The 23,941-nt window shown below is 43.1% G+C and overlaps 1 protein-coding gene across 6 annotated transcripts in view; it reads right to left on the reverse strand.

The window, feature by feature from the left end:
• The window catches only part of LOC134351829 (sodium/myo-inositol cotransporter 2-like), a 73,219-nt gene that overhangs the window by 24,206 nt on the left and 25,072 nt on the right, over positions 1–23,941 (reverse strand). For all 6 annotated transcript variants that reach the window (XR_010019271.1, XM_063058585.1, XM_063058586.1 and 3 more), the window contains one exon: positions 9,816–9,984. Coding sequence is in view for 5 of the 6 variants with exons in the window: in XM_063058585.1 (XP_062914655.1) it covers positions 9,816–9,984 (169 nt within the window). In the remaining variant the exon portion in view is untranslated. The remainder of the gene's footprint in view (positions 1–9,815; positions 9,985–23,941) is intronic.

Raw genomic sequence — 23,941 nt, forward strand, 5'->3', positions numbered from 1 at the left:
GGAGATCACTTGTGTGCAGTCAAGGTGTTTCAATTGACTGTAGTAAAAATACTCCTGTATCTGGAAGGTCCAACTGCTGGTGAGTCAGTATCTTGGCAAAAACTACACTATGAAGACAAAAGAACACTTCAAGCAACTCTGTGAAAAGGTTATTGAAAAGACCCTGGGTCCCAGAACAGATCTTCGTGGAACACCACTGGTCATCAAACTCCAGGCAGAATATGCTCCACCTACTATCAGTCTCTGCCTTCTATCATCAAGCCAATTCTGTATCCACACAGCCAAGTTTCCCTAGATCCCATGCCTCCTGACTTTTTGAATAAGTCTACCATGGTGAACCTTAACAAACACCTTACTAAAATCCATATACACTGCATCCACTGCTCTACCTTCATCAATGTGCTTTGTCAAATCTTCAAATAATTCAATCAAACTCATGAGGCATGATCTGCCCCTCACAAAGCCATGCTGACAATCTCTAATCAGACTATGCATTTCTAAATGCTTGTAAGTCCTGTCTCTAAGAATTCTCTACAATAATTCACCCACCACAAAAGTAAGTCTCACTGATCTATGATTCTCAGGTTATCCCTACTCCCTTACTTGAACAAAAGAAAAAGCCAACCATTTGATACCATTCCTGTGTCCAGTGAGGATGCAAAGATCATCACCAAAGATGTAGCAATTTCTTCCCTCACTTTCCACAGTACCCTGTGGTAATCCTGTCTGGCCCCAGGGACTGATCTAACCCGATGTTTTTCAGAAGTTCCAGCACTTTCTCTGTCATAACATCGACATGTTCTAGTATATCAGCCTGTTTTACACTGTCCGCACAATTGTGAAGATCACTCTCGCAGGTGAATACTGAAGCAAAGTGTTCATTGAGGACCTCTCCCACCTCCTCCGACTCTTGGCACATGTTTTCTCTGCTATCCCTCACCAGTCCCACCCTCACTCTAGTCATTCTCCTGTTCTTCACACATGTATACAACACCTCGGGGTTTTCCCTAATCAATTCACCACGGCCTCTAATTTTCCTAAGACACATTTCCCTGGGTAAACCTAACACATTCCATTCTTTCTAAACCTTCAACACTAAGGAAGTGCCAGGTAATGTTCGGGAAGCTAAAGTCACCCGTGACAACAACCCTGCTATTTTTGCATCCTTTCCAAAATCTGCCTGCTGATCTGTCCTCGGAGTCTGTTGCTGTTGCTGTTGGTGGGGAGGGGTGTTGTTGGTCTATAGAATACTCCCAGTTGAATGATTACTCCCTTCCGATTTCTGATTTCCACCCACACTGACTCAGAAGATAACCCCTCCACGACATCCTCCCTTTCTGAGGCTGTTATACTCCCTCATTAACAATTTCACTCACCCACTTCTATCTCGCTGATCTTTTTGAAACATCTAAAGCCTGGAACATCCAGAAATCACTCCTGCCCTTGTGACAGCCTCTCTGTAGTGGCCACAACATTGTATTTCCATGTACTGACCTGTGCTCTAAATGTATCACTCTGGTTCCCGATACTTCTCACATTAAAATAAATACACTTCAACACATCCTACTGACTACAATTTTGCCCTATCAATTGCTATCCTCTCTTCAAGACTCTCTAAATGCTGCAACTACCCATAAACCAACCCCCCATCTCCCCTTGCAGACTCTCAAAATGCTCCAACTACCCGTACAGTGACTTCCCCATCCTCCCTTGCAGTCTCTCTGATGCAGCTACCCGTACACTGACTGCCCCATCCTCTGACCTTTTACTCTAGTTCCCACCCCCTGACAAGCTAGTTTAAACCCACCCCAACAGCTCTTGCAAATTTGGCTGCAAGAATATTGGACACTCGCTCAGGTGTAACCTGTCCCTTTTGTACAGATCAACGTTGTCCAGAAGAGATTCCAATGACACAGAAATCTGAAACCCTGCCCCCTTCACCAATACCTCTGCCATGTATTCATCTGCCAAATGGATCTCATGCAGGCTGAAAAGGATTTGTGGAATGAAGCACAGTGTTCAGTAGTGACATTGTGAGCCATGGAGCCTGTGTAATAATCAATCTAGAGAGCACAACAGCACTGGAACAGGTCTGTCAACCCATCTAGTCTGTGTTGAACTGTTATAGTCTCATTAACTTGCTCCTGTACCCCTTCCATCCACATTCTTATGCAAACCTGCCTGACATATTGCAATCGAATCAGCGTCCACCACTTCTGCTACAGCTTGTTCCACACTCGTACCACCCCAGGGTGACGAAGCTCCCCCTCAGGTTCCCCAGAAATATTTCACCTTTCACCCTTAAACTGTCACCTCTAGTTCTAGTCTTACCCAACCTCAGTGGAAAAAGTTTGCTTGCGTTTACACTGTTTAAAGCCCTCATAATTTTATATATCTGTATCAGATTTCCCTGCACCCTAGGGAGTAAAGTCCCAGCCTATTCAACCTTTCCCTGTAACTCAGGTCCTCAAGTCCCAGCAATATTCTTGTAAATTTTCTCTGTACTCTTTCAATCTTATATCTTATTGACCAGACTGTACATAATATTCCAATTTTGGTCTCAACCACATCTTATAAAACTTCAGCATAACACCACTACTGCTCACACTTGTCTGAATTAAGTTCCATCTACCGTTTTTTCCAGCTTTGAGAGCCTTCCCCACTGTCCACTATGCCCGAAATGTTGGTGTCAAATTTGCTGAACCAGTTTACCACATTATCATCCAAATCAATACTATAGATGACAAACAACAACAGACCCAGCACTGATCCTTGTGACACTCCACAGGCCTCCAGTCAGAGAGGCAACCATCTACTGCCACACTCTGGCTTCTCCCACTGAGCCAATATTGAATCCAATTTGCTATTTCATTCTCAATGCCAAGTGACTGAACCTTCTGAATCAAGCTCCCACGCAGGCCTTTGTTAAAGTCCATGTAGACCATGTCCACTGCCTTGCCTTCATCAACCTTTCTGGTAATCTCCTCGAAATACTCTATAACATAGAAACATAGAAATATAGAAACATAGAAAACCTACAGCACAATACAGGCCCTTCGGCCCACAATGCTGTGCCGAACATGTACTTACTTTAGAAATTACCCAGGGTTACACATAGCGCTCTATGTTTCTAAGCTCCATGTACCTATCTAAGAGTCTCTTAAACTACCTTATCGTATCTGCCTCCACCACTGTCTCTGGCAGCCCATTCCACGCACTAACGACTCTGAGTAAAAAACTTACCCCTGACATCTCCTCTATACCTACTTCCAAGCACCTTAAAACTATGCCCTCTTCTGTTAGCCATTTCACAAAGCCTCTGACTATTCACACGCTCAAGGCCTCTCATCATCTTATACACCTCTATCAGGTCATCTCTAATTCTCCGCCACTCCTAGGAGAAAAGGTCAAGTTCACTCAATCTATTCTCATAAGACATGCTCCCCAATCCAGGCAACATCCTTGTAAATTTCTTCTGCATCTTTTCTGTAGTTTCCACATCCTTCCTGTAGTCAGGTGACTGGAACTGAGCACAGTGCTCCAAGTGGGTCTGACCAGGGTCCTATATAGCTGTAACATTACCTCTCGGCTCTTAAACTCAGTCCCATGATTGAAGATCAATGCACCATATGCTTTCTTAACCACACAGTCAACCTGAGCAGCAGCTTTGAGTGTCCTATGGACTCAGACCCCGAGATCCCTCTGATCCTCCACACTGCCAAGAATCTTACCATTAAAACTATATTCTGCCATCATATTTGACCTACCAAAATGAACCACCTCACACTTATCTGGGTTGAACTCCATCTGTCACTTCTCAGTCCAATTTTGCATCCTATCAATGTCCCGCTGTAACCTCTGACAGCCCTCCACACTATCCACAACACCCCAAACCTTTGTGTCATCAGCAAATTTACTAACCTATCCCTCCACTTCCTCATCCAGGCCATTTATAAAAATAACGAAGAGAAGGGGTCCCAGAACAGATCCCTGAGGCACACCACTGGTCACCGACCTCCATGCAGAAAATGACCCATCTACAACCACACTTTGCCTTCTGTGGGCAAGCCAGTTTTGGATCCACAAAGAAAGGTCCCCTTGGATCCCATACCTCCTTACTTTCTCAATAAGGCATGGGGTGCCTTATCAAATGCCTTGCTGAAATCCACTTTATGCAGTCCTGGGTAGGTCTGTAGTCTAGTGTAGTTTTGTGTTATTTTACGTAGTTCAGTGTCGTTTTTGTATTGTTCATGTAGCACCATGGTCCTGAAAAACGTCGTCTCATTTTTACTGTGTAATGTACCAGCAATTATGGTGGAAATGACAATAGAAAGTCACTTGACTTGATATACACTACATCTACTGCTCTACCTTGATCAATGTGTTTTGTCACATCCTCATAAAATTCAATCTGGCTCGTAAGGCACAACCTACCTTTGACAACGCCATGCTGACCATTCCTAATCATATTATGCCTCTCCAAATATTCATAAGTTCTGCCTCTCAGGATCTTTTCCATCAACTTACCAACCACTGAAGTAAGTCTCACTGGTCTATAATTTCCTGGGCTATCTCTACTCCCTTTCTTGACTAAGGAAACAACATCCGCAACCCTCCAATCCTCCGGAACTTCTCCTGTCCCCATTGATGATGCAAAGATCATCATCAGAGGCTCAGTACAGTAGCCTGGGTTACATCTCATCCAGTCCCGGAGACTCGTCCAACTTGATGCTTTCCAAAAGAGCCAGCACGTCCTCTTTCTTAATGTCTATATGCTTGAGCTTTTCAATCCACTAAAAGTCATCCCTACAATCGACAAGATCCTTTTCTTTAGTGAATACTAAAGTAAAGTATTCATTAAGTATCTCTACTATCTCCTCCGATTCCATACACACTTTTCCACTGTCACACTTGATTGGTCCTATTCTCTCATGTCTTACCCTCTTGCTCTTCACATACTTGTAGAATGCCTTGGGGTTTTCCTTAATCCTGCTCGCCAAGGCCTTCTCATGGCCCCTTCTGGCTCTCTTAATTTCATTCTTAAGCTCCTTCCTACTAACCTTATAATCTTCTAGATCTCTATCATTACCTAGTTTTTTGAACCTTTTGTAAGCTTTTCTTTTCTTCTTGACTAGATTTTCAACAGCCTTTGTACACCACAGTTCCTATACCCTACCATCCTTTCCCTGTCTCATTGGAATGTACCTTTGCAGAACGCCATGACAATATCCCCTGAACATTTGCCACATTTCTTCCATACATTTCACTGAGAACACCCATTCCCAATTTATACTTCCAAGTTCCTGCCTCATAGCTTCATATTTCCCCTTACTCCAATTAAACGTTTTCCTAACTTGTCGGTTCCTATCCCTCTCCAATCCTATGGTAATGGAGATAGAATTGTGATCACTATCTCCAAAATGCTCTCCCACTGAGAGACCTAACACCTGAGCAGGTTCATTTCCCAATACCAGATCAAGTACAGCCTCTCCTCTTGTAGGCTTATCTACATATTGTGTCAGGAAACCTTCCTGAACACACCTAACAAACTCCACCCCATCTAAACCCCTCACTCTAGGGAAACGCCAATCAATATTTGGGAAATTAAAATCTCCCACCACCACGACCCTGAATTTATTACACCTTTCCAGAATCTGTCTCCCTATCTGTTCCTCAATGTCCCTGTTACTATTGGGTGGTCTATAAGAAACAACCAGTAGAGTTATTGACCCCTTCCTGTTTCTAAATTCCATCCACAGAGACTCAGTAGACAATCCCTCCATGATTTCCTCCTTTTCTTCGCCCATGACACTATCTCTGATCAACAGTGCCATGCCCCCACCTCTTTTGCCTCCCTCCCTGTCCTATTCTAAAACACCTAAAGCCTGGCACTCTAAGTAACCATTCCTACCCTGAGCCATCCAAGTCTCTGTAATGGCCACAACATTATAGTTCCAAGTACTGATCCACTCTCTAAGCTGATCCGCTTTTTTCATGATGTTTATGACCAGTATAAGATTGGTTATACATAACATACCCACAGAGAGCCGTATTGACTGTCCCTAATCAGGCCTTGTTCTATGGTGTGAGGGGCATCTCAGATACACCGATCTCATCATCATAATAAACAGTAGGAGTGTAAGAAATGGGTTAATGAATGGAGCTTAGAAGAAGCTTGGTCAAGGTGCCTGTGGAAGTCTTGTACTAATCTCTACCTCCTGAAATTATGATGGAGACATCAAGGAAGGAAGAGACTACATGACAGTGAGCCCAAACACGAGAAAATCTGCAGGGGCTGGACATCCAAGCAACATACACAAAATGCTGAAAGAACTTAGCAAGCCACGCATCATCAGTGGAAAAGAGTAAAGAGTTGACATTTTGGGCCAAGACCCTTCATCAGAACTGTCCTGATGAAGGGTCTCAGCCCAAAACGTTAATTACTTACTCTTTTCCATTGATGATGCCTGGCCTGCAGAGTTTTTGCAGCATTTTGTGTGTGTTGCCACATGACAGTGAGAGCAGGATAGAAACAGGCAGCAAAGATAATTGCAAATTGAAATTCTGTATGAGAGCATGAAGGTGTTGCAATATAATAATCAGTGTACCAGATAAGAGAGGGGGTTTATCCATTTTTGAAACAAGGATATTGCACATATCCTAGAAAGAAACAAGCAAAACACAGGCCCATGTGAGTTCCCAGAGATATATCTGTGATTTGATGAAGTGGGTAAAGTTAAAGAAAGTGTTCCATGTTAGAACAAGCTCAGCCAGGTGATGGAAGGAGGTGGAAGGGTTACCAGTATAAGTGGCACTGCCAATACCTGGCATGTATATCAGAAGTAATGTCCCACAATCTGAACAGTTTTGCTTGCTGGAAAGTGATTACCAGGCTGCATGAAGCCTGTTGTGTGAACAAATAAAACACATCCAGCTTTCAGGTTCTGGTTTCTGGTTCCCTCACATTCCATCATCTACTCCTGGGCCCTCAGAGGCTCCTTCTTCCTCTCATTCCAACCCTCCCCTCTCCACTGACACCACCAGCATCCCTCCCCCTCCCCCCACTGATCCCAGCTCTCATCTGTGCTGGGTCTTTACCATTCCCCCTGACCTTCAACTCTCTGAGGCAGAACGCTCTGTCCTCAGTAAGGGCCTCACCTTTGTCCCCCTTCGCCCACACCTCAGCAAGCTCCACGTTCGCTATGACGCTGAACTCTTCCGCTGGCTCCGTCTTCGAGCCTACTTCTTCGGCAAGGACTCTCCCACCCCCACCGATGACCCCTTCTTCCGTCCTCAACCCTCCTCCTCTTCATGGACACCCCGCTTTGGTCTTCTGCCTGCTCTGGATCTCTTCATTGTTAACTGTCGACGGGTCATCAACCGTCTCGACTTCACCGAAACTTGTTCCCATTCCAACCTCACTCCTTCGGAACGCTCTGCTCTCCACTCCCTCTGCACTAATCCTAACCTTATTATTAAACCCGCTGATAAGGGGGGTGCTGTTGTAGTCTGGCGTACTGACCTCTACCTTGCCGAAGCACGGCGACAACACACGGATACCTCCTCTTATTTACCCCTCGATCCTGACCCCCACTAAGGAGCACCAGGCCATTGTCTCCCACACCATCACTGACTTTATCTGCTCAGGGGATCTCCCATCCACTGCTACCAACCTTATAGTTCCCACACCCCGCATTTCCCGTTTCTACCTCCTACCCAAGATCCACAAACCTGCCTGTCCTGGTAGACCTATAGTCTCAGTTTGTTCCTGTCCCACCGAACTCATTTCTGCATACCTCGACACTGTTTTATCACCCCTTGTTCAATTCCTTCCTACCTATGTTGATGACACTTCTCACGCTCTTAAACTTTTCGATGATTTTAAGTTCCCTGGCCCCCACCGCTTTATTTTCACCATGGATGTCCAGTCCTTATATACTTCCATCCCCCATCAGGAAGGTCTCAAAGCTCTACGCTTCTTTTTGGATTCCAGACCTAACCAGTTCCCCTCTACCACCACTCTGCTCTGTCTAGCGGAATTAGTCCTTACTCTTAATAATTTCTCCTTTGGCTCCTCCCACTTCCTCCAAACTAAAGGTGTAGCTATGGGCACCCGTATGGGTCCTAGCTATGCCTGCCTTTTTGTTGGGTTTGTGGAACAATCTATGTTCCGTGCCTATTCTAGTATCTATCCCCCACCTTTCCTTCACTACATCGACGACTGCATTGGCGCTGCTTCCTGCACGCATGCTGAGCTCATTGACTTCATTAACTTTGCCTCCAACTTTCACCCTGCCCTCAAGTTTACCTGGTCCATTTCCGACACCTCCCTCCCCTTTCTAGATCTCTCTGTCTCTATCTCTGGAGACAGCTTATCTACTGATGTCTACTATAAACCTACTAACTCTCATAGCTATCTGGACTATTCCTCTTCCCACCCTGTCTCTTACAAAAATGCCATCCCCTTCTCTCAATTCCTCTGTCTCCGCCGCATCTGCTTGTAGGATGAGGCTTTTCATTCCAGGATGAAGGAGATGTCCTCCTTTTTTAAAGAAAGGGGCTTCCCTTCCTCCACCATCAACTTTGCTCTCAAATTTCATGCACATCTGCTCTCACTCCATCCTCCTGTCACCCCACTAGGAGTAGGGTTCCCCTTGTCCTCACCTACCACCTCACCAGCATCCGGGTCCAACATATTATTCTCCATAACTTCTGCCACCTCCTTCGGGATCCCACCACCAAGCACATCTTTCCCTTCCCCATTCTCTCTGCTTTCCGCAGGGATCGCTCCCTACGCGACTCCCTTGTCCATTCCCCCCTATCCCTCCCCATCGACCTCCCTCCTGGCACTTATCCTTGTAAGCAGAACAAGTGCTATACATGCCCTTACACTTCCTCCCTCACTACCATTCAGGGCCCCAGACAGTCCTTCCAGGTGAGGCAACACTTCACCTGTGAGTCGGCTGGGGTGATATACTGCACCCGGTGCTCCTGATGTGGCCTTCTATATATTGGCGAGACCCGACGCAGACTGGGAGATCGTTTCGCTGAACACCTACGCTCTGTCCGCCAGAGAAAGCAGGATCTCCCAGTAGCCACACATTTTAATTCCACATCCCATTCCCATTCTGATATGTCTATCCACGGCCTCCCTTACTGTAAAGATGAAGCCACACTCAGGTTGGAGGAACAACACCTTATATTCCATCTGGGTAGCCTCCAACCTGATGGCACAAACGTTGACTTCTCAAACTTCCGCTAATGCCCCACCTCCCCCTCCCCTTCATACCCCATCAGTTATTTATTTATATACACACATTCTTTTTCTCTCCCTCTTTTTTCTCCCTCTGTCCCTCTGACTATACCCCTTGCCCACCTCTGGTTTTCCCCCCTCCCCCTTTTCTTTCTCCCTAGGCCTCCTGTCTCATGATCCTCTCATATCCCTTTTTTCCAATCAACTGTCCAGCTCTTGGCTCCATCCCTCCCCCTCCTGTCTTCTCCTATCATTTCGGATTTCCCCCTCCCCCTCTCAAATCTCTTGGTAGCTCTTCTTTCAGTTAGTCCTGACGAAGGGTCTCGGCCCGAATCGTCGACTGTACCTCTTCCTGGAGATGCTGCCTGGCCTGCTGCGTTCACCAGCAACTTTTATGTGTGCAGCTTTCTGGTTACTGTCTTCCCAGATGGAGAAGTTGGGCTGGACGGCTCCCAGTGCTCCCACTGCTGTCTACAGAGTGAGTGTAGCCATGATTCTGCTCCAGTTCTCCCCATCTTCCCAAGAGACATTTAATATTATCTGTGAAATGTAAAGCACTCACCATCTCATTGGTCCGTCTCCAGAAGCAGCCAGCCATGAAGATCACTGCCACCGGTGGCTGCAGGTTTGAGCTGATGGATTGGATGTACATGAAGAGCTGGCCACCCTGGCTGATTTGCACCAGAGGAATCCACAGGATGGACAGCACCACCAGCACCAGCACGAAGATCCTGCAGTGCAAACAGAAGCACAGTGAGCAATGGCACACAACAGCCTGGCTTCTACCCGGTGCCAGCCGAGACAACAATCTCTTTCCCTCATAAATATTTCAAAAGAAATTCAAAAGAAAGGCTTTGTAATAACAGGTTGGCATGGATCAATTATCCCAGATAAATTCAAACACTGTCACTGTCCTGTCAGCCTGAACCAGTCTGACCATTCTCCTTTGATCTCTCTCATTAACAAGGTGTTTTTGCTCATGGAACTGTCACTCACTGGATGTTTTTTGTTTCTCAGTCAATTCTCTGTAGACTCTGGAGACTGTTGTGCGTGAAAATCCCAGGAGATCAGAAGTTCTTGAGATATTCAAACCACCACATCCGGTACCAACAATCATTCCATGGTCAAAGTCCTAGGTGGGAGGAGAAGATGGCAGCGCGATGCAGCATGCGCAGCTCTCCGGTGAAATTATATCGTATCTGTTAAATAGAGGCCATGGACAATTCTGATTTAATGAAGACAGACGTGAGAAGCAGAGGAACATCTGGAGAAATTTCTGAAATGCCTGGTTCGCTGCTGTTGTTACTGTGTAATCGAGATTCTCCGGAGGGTAAGCCCCAAAATCCCCAGCTTTGCCTGCTGCTGGCGACCGAGGCTGAGGTCAAAACATTCAGATAGAGATGGTGCTCGGTACTCGGTGTCGGAGGGCTGATCAGAGCTTGAAGTTTTCGGGTGACTCAGAGTCGGACTGTGGTCTGGCATGGCAAGGAGAGTTTTCTTCTTTCTCCCATCTGCCTGAGATGTGGGACTTCCGAGAAACTTTGAACTTTTTTTTTACTGTGCCATGGACTGTTCTTCATCAAGTTATGGTATTGTTGCACTGTTGTAACTATATGTTATAATTATGTGGTTTTGTTAGTTTTTCAGTCTTGGTCTGTCCTGGGTTTTTGTGATATCACCCGGAGGAATGTTGTATCATTTCTTAATGCATGCATTACTAAATGACAATAAAAGAGGACTGCGTGTCCTCAATCTAAACAAAAGTTATTTAGATCACATTTCATTCCCATTGTTGTTTAGTTTGAACAACAACTGAACCTTTTGTCTGTCTGTCTGTGTCTTGTTTTATACGGCGGTTGGTACCCAGCTTAATGGTGCATTACCGCCACCTTCTCACCTTCTGCTCTGTAGTGTGCAATAGACATACATTACACACACACACACACACACACACACACACACACACACACACACACACACACCCGAACCTATACTTTATCCTCCCATCTTTGGCTATCCTAGTAACCTATTCTTGTTTATCCGTCATATCCTATAAAAAAAAACCCTGTACCCCTTAAGCTAAAAATACCCTAACCTGTGCCCTCTCACCCATCTCACCCATGCCCAGCAACCCTTTTAATGTGAATTCCTGTACCTCCAGTTCCCTTAGTTTAATTCTCATCATCTCTCTCTGTATCCCATACTTCCTGCAACTCAGAACTACATGTTCTACTGACTCCTCTTCCTGACATTCCTCACACAATCCTGTCCGGTGTTTCCCTATCATTTTCAATGTTTTGTTTAATGCACAGTGTCCCAGCCTTAACCTAGGCCACACCGTTTCCTCTCTTCTGTATCCACTACCTACCCTAGTACCTGCAACACTCTTTTGTATTTGATATAAATGCCTCGCTTTCTCCTCCCTGTCCCATCTTTCTTGCCACATTCGGTTGATTTTTTCCCAGATTACACACTTAACCTCTGCTTTACTGATACTAATGTGCATTTATGTTTTCTTTCTTTAACGCCCTCTTTGCCAACTCATCCACCCTCTCATTCCCCTTCACCCCTACATGAGTTGGAACCCATAGAAATTTTACCTGACCTCCCTGATTTGCAATTCTTGCAACTAACTGAAGGACTTCCTAAAGTACATCTTGCCGACTGTTTGTGTGAAAAGACCTTAAACTTGCTAGAACTGAGGATGAATCTGAACATATCAATGCTTTGGCTTGTCTGGCTTTCTGCACCCATTGCAACGCAACCAACACTGCCAGCATCTCCACTGTAAACACCCCTAACTTTTCAGATGTTCTGCTGCTGATTCCAATTTCTTTTGCTGGTATAACCACCCCAAACCCTGTCACTCCTGTTTCAGGTTCCTTTGCACCATCCGTATAAATGTGAGTATAATCACTATACTTTTCCATCACGTGACAGTTAAATGCATTTACCAAATCTGTTTTATATCTTCCTTTCCTTCTTACCTCTAACAAATGCCAGTCTATGTCAGGCCATACAAGCTTCCATGGAGCTACAACCGGATAAACTACTGAAGGACTTATCCTCAGATCAAACACTCCACATTCTTTTGCGATATCATTCCCTACCCGACTAAAGGTATCCCTCTGAAACCTCCCATTTTCCCAGCACTCCTGCAACACTCCTTTAGTAGGGTGAGAATCATTGTGCCCCTGCAAGTTAGCCCAGTAATTTGCCATCAGTTGCATCCTTCTTAGTTCCAAAGGCATTATTCTCATTTCTACCTGTAGGGCTGACACTGGTGACATTTTAAAAGCCCCACTGCACACTCTCAAAGCCTGAGCCTGAATCACATCCAGTTTCCTTATAAGAGACCTAGCTGCTGATCCATATGCTATATTTCCATAGTCCAATACAGATCTCACTAAAGCCACATACATTCTCTTCAACGCTGAACAACTTTCTCCCCATTCCCTACCAGTCAAATATCTCATCACATTTATTACTTTTTTACATTTCTCCTCAACTTTCCTGATATGGTCTGCCCATGTTAATCGTGAATCAAATATAACTCCCAGAAATTTAGATGATCCAACCCTTTCTAATTCAATCCCATACATCCTTAACTTCTTCCCTACCGCAATTCTTTTCCTGGTAAAAAATACGGTTTGAGTTTTTTCTACTGAAAATCTACATCCCCAATCATAACCCCACTCCACCACTTCATCAATTGCTTCTTGTAGGTTCCTGATTATATGCTCTATGTTCCTGCCTCTTTTCCACAAGGCCCCATCATCCGCAAACAGTGACCTACCTATATCCACTGGTACCTTTGTGAAGACATCATTAATCATAATGATGAAAAGTAACGGGCTAATCACACTACCTTGAGGTGTGCCATTTCTCACTATGTACTGTTTTGATAATTCTGACCCAATCCAAACTTGAATTTTTCTACCAAACAAAAAATCTTTAATCCAATTAAAAACTCTCCCACCAACCCTCATCTTGTGCAGTTTAGTTAATAATCCTTCCTCCCACATCATATCATAGGCTTTTACAATGTCAAAAAACACTGCAACTACCGATTCTTTATTTGCCTGGGCCATTCTTATTTCAGTCTCCAACATTATCACTGAGTCCCTTTCCAAAACCATTCTGATAACTTGCTAGCATTCCCCTCTTCTCAAGCTCATATGATAACCTTTCTGTTATCATCCTTTCCATTACCTTACATATATTTGATGTTAATGCAATTGGTCTGTAGCTAGTGGGTTTTGATGGATCCTTGCCAGGCTTCCTTATTGGAATTACTACTGCTTCTTTCCATGCACTTGGTAATCTTCCCTCCTCCCACACTCTGTTATAAAAATGCAGCAACTTCAAGAGCGCTCCTTCTCCTAGGTTTTTTAGCATCACAGAGCATATCAGATCTTTCTCTGGGGAGGTTGGTCTCGATCTCTTTATTGCTCTCACCATTTCTGCTAAAGTAAATGGATCATCAATTATATCATCTGTTCATTCCCTCCTGTTTAACACACCTGGGCGTTGACTCATTGTTCTTTCCCTTCTCCTTCTCCCTTCTTCAGACAAATTTTCTGAACTGTGTATCAGTACAAATTACTTGGCCATGACCTCAGCCTTATCCCTACTGGAGACTGCAGTTTCCTCCTCAGATATCATTACTGGATATTCCCATTCCCTTCTATCTCCTCCCATCCTCTTAATCATTCCCCATATCTCTCCCACAGGTGTTGTTCTTCCTACCTTGTCGCAAAAACTCCTCCAACTTGCCCTTTTAGCTTGAAGTATAGTTCTTCTCACCACTGCCTGTGCTTTCTTATATTGAACCAAATGCTGCATATTATGGGTTCTTTTAACTAGCCTGAATGCTCTATTTCTGTTTTTTACAGCCTGACAACATTCCTCTGTCCACCATGGTACCAGTTTCCTATTCATCCTATTTTTACTCCTGGGTATAGATCCTGCTGCTGCCATAATAATTGCTGAAGTCACCTGACTGTTTAATTCATCTACATTTCCAGAAATATCAATCTTTGTCAACCCTTCGTCACTCAACTTCTGGAACTTACCCCAATCTGCTTTTCCAAACACCCACTTTGGGATTCCGCCACCTGGTCTTACTTCAACTCTTTCACCCACTGAACATAAAACTGGGTAGTGATCGCTGCCTACTGTTGAAGCAGTCCAAACTCCCCGGTTACTAACACCAGCCAAGGTATGAGACACTAACGTAATATCTAACACTGACTCAGTTCCTGTTGTTATGTCTATCTTTGTGCCTCTACCATCATTCATATACACCAAATCCCTTTCTTCCATCAAATCTTCAATTACCTTTCCATTTGGATCTGTAATCTGATCCCCCCATATTGTGCTATGAGCATTGAAATCTGTACACCACACTACTTTATGTCTGTTTTGTCCTTGTATCCTTAATAGGCTGTCCAAATCCAACCTTTTACATGGATTGTAGTAGCTAATTATAACCACTCTCTCCCCTCTCTCCCACACTTCCACCACTATGTATTCCTGATCATCTCCTTTTTCCAGTACCCTATATGGTATACCTTGCTTGATTAACATAGCACCACCCCCTCCTCCCCCTAGATTTCTATCTTTCCTTGTCATTGTATACCCATATACCACAAAGTCTAAAGTAGGTTTCAACCAAGTTTCCTGAATACACACTACATCCGGTTTTACAACCATTTCTTTAATAAAGTGCTTGAATTCCTGGCCATTTGCCAGTAAGCTCCTTGCATTCCATTGTAAAAGAATCACTATAATTAGTATTAACCAACTCATGACCACCATAATTAGTACTAACCAACTCATGACACTTCCTGGCTTGACTTCCTCCCATGTCAGACCTACTAACCCTAAATGGTTTACTGTTGCTTTTACCACCAGCTGAATTTTGTCACTTTTTGACTTTACCTCAGCCGTACTATTAATCACTCCTGCAATGAGTGTTACTAGAGCCTTTTTGTCTACATAAATCCTGTCATTTGTTCTTTGTTGCATTTCACGTATCCCTATTGCTCCCTGTTCATTAGGAGCATTATTCTGTTCTCTTGATATTCTTACAGCTTCTGCATAAGTGATCTTTCTTTTCACTCTCATTTCTTGAATTTTATTCTCCCATCACACAACCTCACACCCACTATATGCAACATTATGAGCTCCTCCACATTGCAGCATTTTGGTTGAACTCCTGTTCCGCACTTTCCATATTCATGATCACCCCCACATCTAGCACATCTCCTCTGCCTTTTACAGTTTTTAGCCACGTGTCCAAACCTTTGACAATTATATCACCTCAGTGGTTTTGGCACATACACCCTTACTGGATAACTCATGAAACCCAGGAACACTTTCCTTGGCACTCTTTCTTCTTCAAATTCAATCAATACAGATTCACTTTCCTTTTTCACTCCCTCCTTTGTTGTTTTCAGTCTTTGAACATTCATTACTTTCCCTCCTTTGATATTCCTCTAACTCCTCCATATTTATACTCATTGGTACCCCCGTGATCACTCCTTTACAACCACTACTGTGTGCTCCCACCCTCCCTGTGTCTTCCACCTTGCATTTTCCTATCTCTTTTAGCTTGAGTGCTTTCTCAAGTTGTTCCTCATTCACACGTCTTACCAATAAGTTGCCATCATTAAGGACTTTTGCAAATACTATTTCCCCTATCTTATTTGCCAAAGTTGTTGTTAGCACAAACAGATTAATTTTCTTCATGTCCCTGAGCCTTCTCATTAAACCTAATTATGACAACACCTTCTCTCTGAACTTGTTCATCTTCCTCACTTTCAGAGCTCTCTCCACTGTCATTTCTTATTCTTTTATTCCCTTTGTCTGTTTTCATTCAGCCATCCCCTCACTATCTCCTCATTCCCTTTATTTCTCCTTTCACAATAATCCATCTCTCCCCAGCTACCTACCGCTGATCCCAAATCCCTATCCCACTCCTTCTCCACTTCCTTTCCCTCAACGCCCCCTCATCTTGTCCACCATTACCAGACCCACACAACCCCCTCCCAGCAATTCCCATTCCTTCCCCACTCTCCTTTCCTCAACAAGTTCCAAACCACATTCACGCATCAAGGCCCAGCCAAAGCCAGCACAACAACCAGCCCGACGACCACGACCACACACTCCCCCCAAATTCCAACTGAACCTTTTGTCTGTCTGTCTGCATCTTGTTTTACGGTGGTTGGCATCCAGCTTAATGGTGCATTACCGCCACCCTCTGCTCCAGAATGTGCACCAGACATACATTCTAAATCCCTTCACCCAATCACACACACACACACACACACACACACACACACACACACACAAACCTACACTTCACCCTCCCATCTTTGACCATCCTAGTACCCTATTCCTGTTCATTCGTCATATTCTATAAAAAACCCCTGTACCCCTTAAAAACGCTAAAAATACCCGGACTTGTGCTCTCTCACCTATGCCCAGCAACCCTTTTAATGTGAATTCCTGCATCCCCAACTCCCCTAATTTATTTCTCATCATCTCTCTCTGTATCCCATACTTCCTGCAACACAAAACTACATGTTCTACTGACTCCTCTTCCTGACATTCCTCACACAATCCCGTCTGGTGTTTCCCTATCATTTCAATGTTTTGTTTAATGCACAATGCTCCAGCCTTAACCTAGTCCACACAATTTCCTCTCTTCTGTTTCCACTACCTACCCTAGTAACTGCAACACTCTTTTGTATTTGACATAAATGCCTCCCCTTCCCCTCCGTCCCATCTTTCTTGCCACATTCGGTTGACTTTTTCCCAGATTACACACTTAACCTCTGCTTTACTGATACTAATGTGCATTTCCACATTTTCTTTCTTTAACGCCCTCTTTGCCAACTCATCCGTCCTTTCATTCCCCTTCACCCCTACATGTGCTGGAACATGTAGGGTTTTACCTGACCTCCCTGATTTGCAATTCTTGTAACTAACTGAAGGACTTCATAAAGTACATCTTGCCGATTGTTTGTGTGAAAAGACCTTAAACTTGCTAGAACTGAGGATGAATCTGAACATATCAATGCTTTGGCTTGTCTGGCTTTCTGCACCCATTGCAACACAACCAACACTGCCAGCATCTCCACTGTAAACATCCCTATCTTATTAGATGTTCTTCTGCTGATTCCAATTTCTTTTGCTGGTATTACCACCCCAAACCCTGTCACTCCTGTTTCAGGTTCCTTCGCACCATCCGTATAAATGTGAGTATAATCACTATACTTTTCCATCACATGACAGTTAAATGCATTTACCAAATCTGTTTTATATCTTTCTTTCCTTTTTACCTCTAACAAATGCCAGTCTATGTCAGGCCATACAAGCTTCCATGGAGCTACAACCGGATAAACTACTGAAGGACTTATCCTCAGATCAAATACTCCACATTCTTTCGCAATATCATTCCCTACCCGACTAAAGGTATCCCTCTGAAACCTCCCATTTTCCCAGCACTCCTGCAACACTCCTTTAGTAGGGTGAGAATCATTGTGCCCCTGCAAGTTAGCCCAGTAGTTTGCCATCAGTTGCATCCTTCTTAGTTCCAAAGGCATTATTCCCATTTCTACCTGTAGTGCTGACACTGGTGACGTTTTAAAAGCCCCACTGCACACTCTCAAGGCCAGAGCCTGAATCACATCCAGTTTCCTTATAAGAGACCTAGCTGCTGATCCATATACTATATTTCCATAATCCAATACAGATCTTACTAAAGCCACATACATTCTCTTCAAAGCTGAACAACTTGCTCCCCATTCCCTACCAGTCAAACATCTCATCACATTTATTACTTTTTTACATTTCTCCTCAACTTTCCTGATATGGTCTGCCCATGTTAATCGTGAATCAAATATAACTCCCAGAAATTTAAATGATGCAACCCTTTCTAATTCAACCCCATACATCCTTAACTTCTTCCCTACCTCAACCCTTTTCCTGGTAAAAAAATACAGTTTGAGTTTTGTCTACTGAAAATCTACATCCCCAATCATAACCCCACTCCACCACTTCATCAATTGCTTCTTGTAGTTTCCTGATTATATGGTCCATGTTCCTGCCTCTTTTCCACAAGGCCCCATCATCCGCAAACAGTGACCTACCTATATCCACTGGTACCTTGTATGGCCTGACATAGACTGGCATTTGTTAGAGGTAAAAAGGAAAGAAAGATATAAAACAGATTTGGTAAATGCATTTAACTGTCATGTGATGGAAAAGTATAGTGATTATACTCACATTTATACGGATGGTGCGAAGGAACCTGAAACAGGAGTGGTAATGGGGTGGTAATACCAGCAAAAGAAATTGGAATCAGCAGAAGAACATCTAATAAGTTAGGGGTGTTTACAGTGGAGATGCTGGCAGTGTTGGTTGCGTTGCAATGGGTGCAGAAAGCCAGACAAGCCAAAGCATTGATATGTTCAGATTCATCCTCAGTTCTAGCAAGTTTAAGGTCTTTTCACACAAACAGTCGGCAAGATGTACTTTATGAAGTCCTTCAGTTAGTTACAAGAATTGCAAATCAGGGAGGTCAGGTAAAACCCTACATGTTCCAGCACATGTAGGGGTGAAGGGGAATGAGAGGGTGGATGAGTTGGCAAAGAGGGCGTTAAAGAAAGAAAATGTGGAAATGCACATTAGTATCAGTAAAGCAGAGGTTAAGTGTGTAATCTGGGAAAAAGTCAACCGAATGTGGCAAGAAAGATGGGACAGGGAGGGGAAAGGGAGGCATTTATATCAAATACAAAAGAGTGTTGCAGTTACTCGGGTAGGTAATGGAAACAGAAGAGAGGAAACTGTGTGGACTAGGTTAAAGCTGGGGCATTGTGCGTTAAACAAAACATTGAAATGATAGGGAAACACCAGACAGGATTGTGTGAGGAATGTCAGGAAGAGGAGTCAGTAGATCATGTAGTTCTGAGTTGCAGGAAGTATGGGATACAGACAGAGATGATGAGAAATAAATTAAGGGAGCTGGGGATGCAGGAATTCACATTAAAAGGGTTGCTGGGCATGGGTGAGAGAGCACAAGTCCGGGTATTTTTAGCGTTTTTAAGGGGTACAGGGGTTTTTTATAGAATATGACGAATAAACAGGAATAGGATACTAGGATGGTCAAAGATGGGAGGGTGAAGTGTAGGGGTGTGTGTGTGTGTGTGTGTGTGTGTGTGTGCGCGCGATTGGGTGAAGGGATTTAGAATGTATGTCTAGAGCACATTCTGGAGCAGAGGGTGGCGGTAATGCACCATTAAGCTGGATGCCAACCGCCGTGAAACAAGATACAGAGGTATCTTGCTTTAGAGGTCCAACTGGACACAGTGTGGGGGGTTGATCTTGGGGGTTATTGATTGAGTGGGTGGGGACTTTGGTGTGGAGGAGCCTAGTAGTTTGGAAAGGGTTAGTTTGTAGCCTATGGCTGCAAAAAGGAGGGGGGGGGTGCTGAGATTGAAGGGGGAGGGTGGGAAACGGTGGAATACTCCAGAAGTAAGGGCAGCCAAAAAAAGGGTTACTCAAGTGCAAGACCTGAAGTAATGGGGGACAACAAACTGAGGAAAATGGGTGAATTGGAGGAATTTATAGTTCTGTATAAAATTAAAGGTCAGAAGGAAGGAGAAGGAGGATTTAGAGCCCTTAATCCTTTGAAAGTGGCAGCAGTATTAGAGAACTAAATAGGTAAAGGATTCCAGGCCAAGATTTTGTCTAATGGATTGCTGAAAATTTGTTGCAAAGATATTGACCAATATAACAGTACTAAAGTGGTGGGAAAATAGGTTGTGAAAGTGGAGTGTATTACTCCGAAAGGAAGGGAGTTAAGGGGGTAGTGTATGGTATTTGGTCTGGCATGACTGAGAAGGAAATTTTGGACAATATTAAAGGTGGTCGAGTGATTGAAGCCAAACGATTAAAATCGATGGAAGGTGGTAATTGGGATTCCCCTGTTCTTCTGGTTTTTGCAGGTGATGCTCTTCCAACTAGAGTCTGTCTTGGGAACATGCCTTATCAAGTTAGAGAATACATTAGGCCTCCCTTACACTGTTATAATTGCCAGAGATTTGGACATGTTGCTGGTTTGTGTCGAGGTAAAAGAAGATGTATGAAAGGTGGAGAGGATCATGATATTAAAGCATGTAAGGCAGCAGTGCCTAAATGCAGTAACTGTGGAGGGGACCTTATAGCGGTGTTCAGAGGATGTGAGTATTTTAGTAAGGCAAAGCAGATTTAGGATGTTAGTATCCAACAAAAAATATCATATGCTGAAGCAGTAAATCCTTTGATAGAGAGCAAAGGGTAAGTAAAGAAAAGATTGGAATGATGGGGAGTCAATTCATTCTGAGTTCTCCGACTATGGTTCCTTCAGGCATGGTGATGACTAAAGAGTCTTTTTTGGCGTTTGTTGTTGATGTACTGGTCGGGGCTAAAGCTACAGCTAAGAGGTTGGATATGATGAAAGTAGTTGTTGGAGATGTAGAGAGATTCCTTGATATAAACCAGATTTCGCTGGAAAAATTACATGAGTATATGACAGACAAGCAATCACTGGATACTTCCCAGCCGTCGGGATCAGAGAGTACGGAGGAGCTTTATGTGGATAAAGAGGCCAATAATTAGTATTTGGATGTTTTTAATATTACAATAGAATGCAAGAAGTTTATCTCCAAATGGTCAAGAATTAAAAAGATTTGTTGCAACTTTTAAAGACAAGCCTGATTTGACCTGTATACAGGAGACATGGTTAAAGCCTCATTTAGATTTTGTGATCCCTGGATAGTTTGAGAGCTGATAGAACAGGTAAATCTGGTGAAGGGTGTGCAACTTTCATTAAAACAGGACTCCAGTTGAGAAGACTTGATTTTAAATCTAACCTTGAAATTGTGGGTGTGGAGGTTTGGAGCTCTCGTGGTCAAATTACTTTGATTAACTTTTATAATCCAGGTAATATGATGTTATCAGATTTGGATGAAATTATGAATAAGGTAAGATCCCCAGTAATCTGGATTGGAGGTTTCAATGCCCATAATCCTATATGGGGTAGTGAAAGTAAAGATAGTAATGGAGCAGTAATAGCGGAGTTTCTAGACAAATACAACATGGTACTGCTAAATGACGGAAGGCCTACAAGATTTAATATTGTAAAGAATACTTGTAGTCACTTAGAATTATCTATCACTTCCTCAAACTTGTAGAGTTGGGGGATGGGATGTTATGGACAGATACACACTAGGAAGTGATCACTATCCTATATTATGTAGATTTGGTAGAAATTTGATAGTAGAAGTTGAGGAGAGGTCTGCTAGGTATAATTTTTCTTTGGCCCATTGGGATGAATACCAGGAGAAAGCTGTGGATATAATAGAAGAGATTAATAGCGAGGGCTCCATAGATGATTGGAATGGATCCCTCTGTTCTATAATTCATAAAGTTGCTCAGTTGACTATTCCGCTACGGATTGTACTTAAGGCTCTAGCATTAGTTCCGTGGTGGAATAAAAATTGTGATATAGCAGTGAGAAATAGAAATAAAGCTTACAGGAAATTAAGAAAGTACCCAGTGTTAGATAATGTTATGAAGTAGAAAAAGGAAAGAGCAGTAGCAAGGAAAGTAATTAAAAATGCAAAGAGGGATAGTTGAAAAAGATTTTGTGGAACCCTGGGCCCTGAGACACCTATAAAGCAGCTATGGACGATCATTCACAGAATGTCAGGGATATATAGGAAATCATCTATCCCAGCTTTGCTGGAAGGAGATATTGAAGCTGTAACCAATAAGAAAAAGGCTGATATGTTTGTAGAGGTGTTCCAAGCGTTACACAGTTCTGGAGAGTTGGGTGATTTGAGAAAGGAAATTATGTTAAAGGAAAGTTGGAAATTGGACAGGAGATTGGATGATAACAGCTCCATAAATTTGTTTTGCTCCCTTCAGGAATTTCAGGAAGCTGTCCAATCAGGTTCAAACACTTCTGGTAGGGATGGACTGTGTTATGAATTGCTTAAGCATTTAGATGACTCTGTATTAATAGAAATTCTAGCATTGTTTAATTCAGTGTGGAAAGAAGGAAAATTACCAGCAGAGTGGAAGCATGCGGTGGTAGTTCCAGTTTTAAAGCCAGGTAAGGATGCGTCTAGTCCTAGTCCCTATTGGCCTATAGCTTTAACGTCAGTGCTTTGTAAAACTATGGAACGAATGGTCACCAACAGACTTGTTTATTTTTTGGAAAATAAGGGACATTTTGCTGCCTATCAAAATGGTTTTAGAACTGGAAGATCAACAATGGAATCTGTTGCCCTTTTAGATCATGATATTAAAAAAGCATTTCAAAATAGAGAAGTAATGGTAAGTGTATTTTTAGATATTGAAAGAGCATATGACTCACTATGTAAGGATGGCTTATTAATTAAACTCTATGATGCAGGAATTAGAGGTAGAACGTTTAATTGGATCAAAGATTTCCTTAAGGAAAGGACAATTCAAGTAAGAATAGGCGGAACAAGGTCCAAGTCAATTAAAATAGATAATGATACCCCTCAAGGAAGTGTCATTAGTCCAGTTCTTTTTAACGTCATGATAAATGATACCTTTGATCAGGTAGGGATAGGATATGGCAAATCATTGTTTGCAGACATGGTGCAATCTGGAAAAGAGGAAGAAACATCAAGTATATATTAAGGCAGGTACAAAAGGCTTTAAGATCAGTTGAAAACTGGGCTAATAAATGGGGTTTTAGGATTTCTGCTTCTAAGTCCAAATATATGATTTTTGGCTTTAGAAGAAAGATTCCTAATTGTGAATTGTCTATATGATTCTCCACTAGAAAGAGTCAAGGTATTCAAGTTTTTAGGTGTTTGGTTTGATGAAAAACTTACTTGGAAGGTTCATATAGATAAAACAATTGGAAAGTGTGAGAAAGTTTTAAATGTTATGAGAAGTATTGCTGGATGCGACTGGGGAGCAAGGAGGGAAACTATGTACTTAATATATCTAGCTATGATTGGATCAGTTACAGATTATGGTTGTATTGCTTATGGTTCCACTTCTACGGCAGTGCTTGGAAAACTAGACACTGTGCAATCCAAAGCACTTAGACTCTGTTGTGGAGATTTAGAACAACAACAGTCCTGGCATTATGTGTGGAGATGGGAGAAGTGCCTTTGTATTTAAGATGAATTCAGTTGGGCCTGAAGTATTGGGTAAAACTAAATGGATTCAATCACAGCTGTCCATCAAAGTGTCTTTCGCAGGGGAATTCGGAGTGCCAAAGTAAAATTTAGATTTGGTTAATAACTGGGCTGTGAAATTGAAACTGACTGAGGAAGACATAGCTGACCAAATTTGCTCGCCACCTGTCCCTTTTTGGCTCTTTCCAGAACCAGAAGTAGACCTATTCCTCCTTTTTCAGCTTAAAGGAAACAGTGCAATTTCATCAGCATTGATCACAAATGAATATTTAAATACTGGATGGGGATCTTATCTGAAGATTTTTACTCAGTAGACCCAGAGAACAGTAGGGCAGGATTCGGGATGTATGTGTCTCAACTTGGAGTTAAGATTGGTCACTGGGTTTCAGATGGTGTTTCTGTCTTTACAACAGAATTATTAGCAATCCTCTGGGCCTTGTGGTGGATAGAAGACTCT

Source organism: Mobula hypostoma, chromosome 9 (genome assembly GCF_963921235.1).
Source record: "Mobula hypostoma chromosome 9, sMobHyp1.1, whole genome shotgun sequence".
Classification (NCBI taxonomy): Eukaryota; Metazoa; Chordata; class Chondrichthyes; order Myliobatiformes; family Myliobatidae; genus Mobula; species Mobula hypostoma.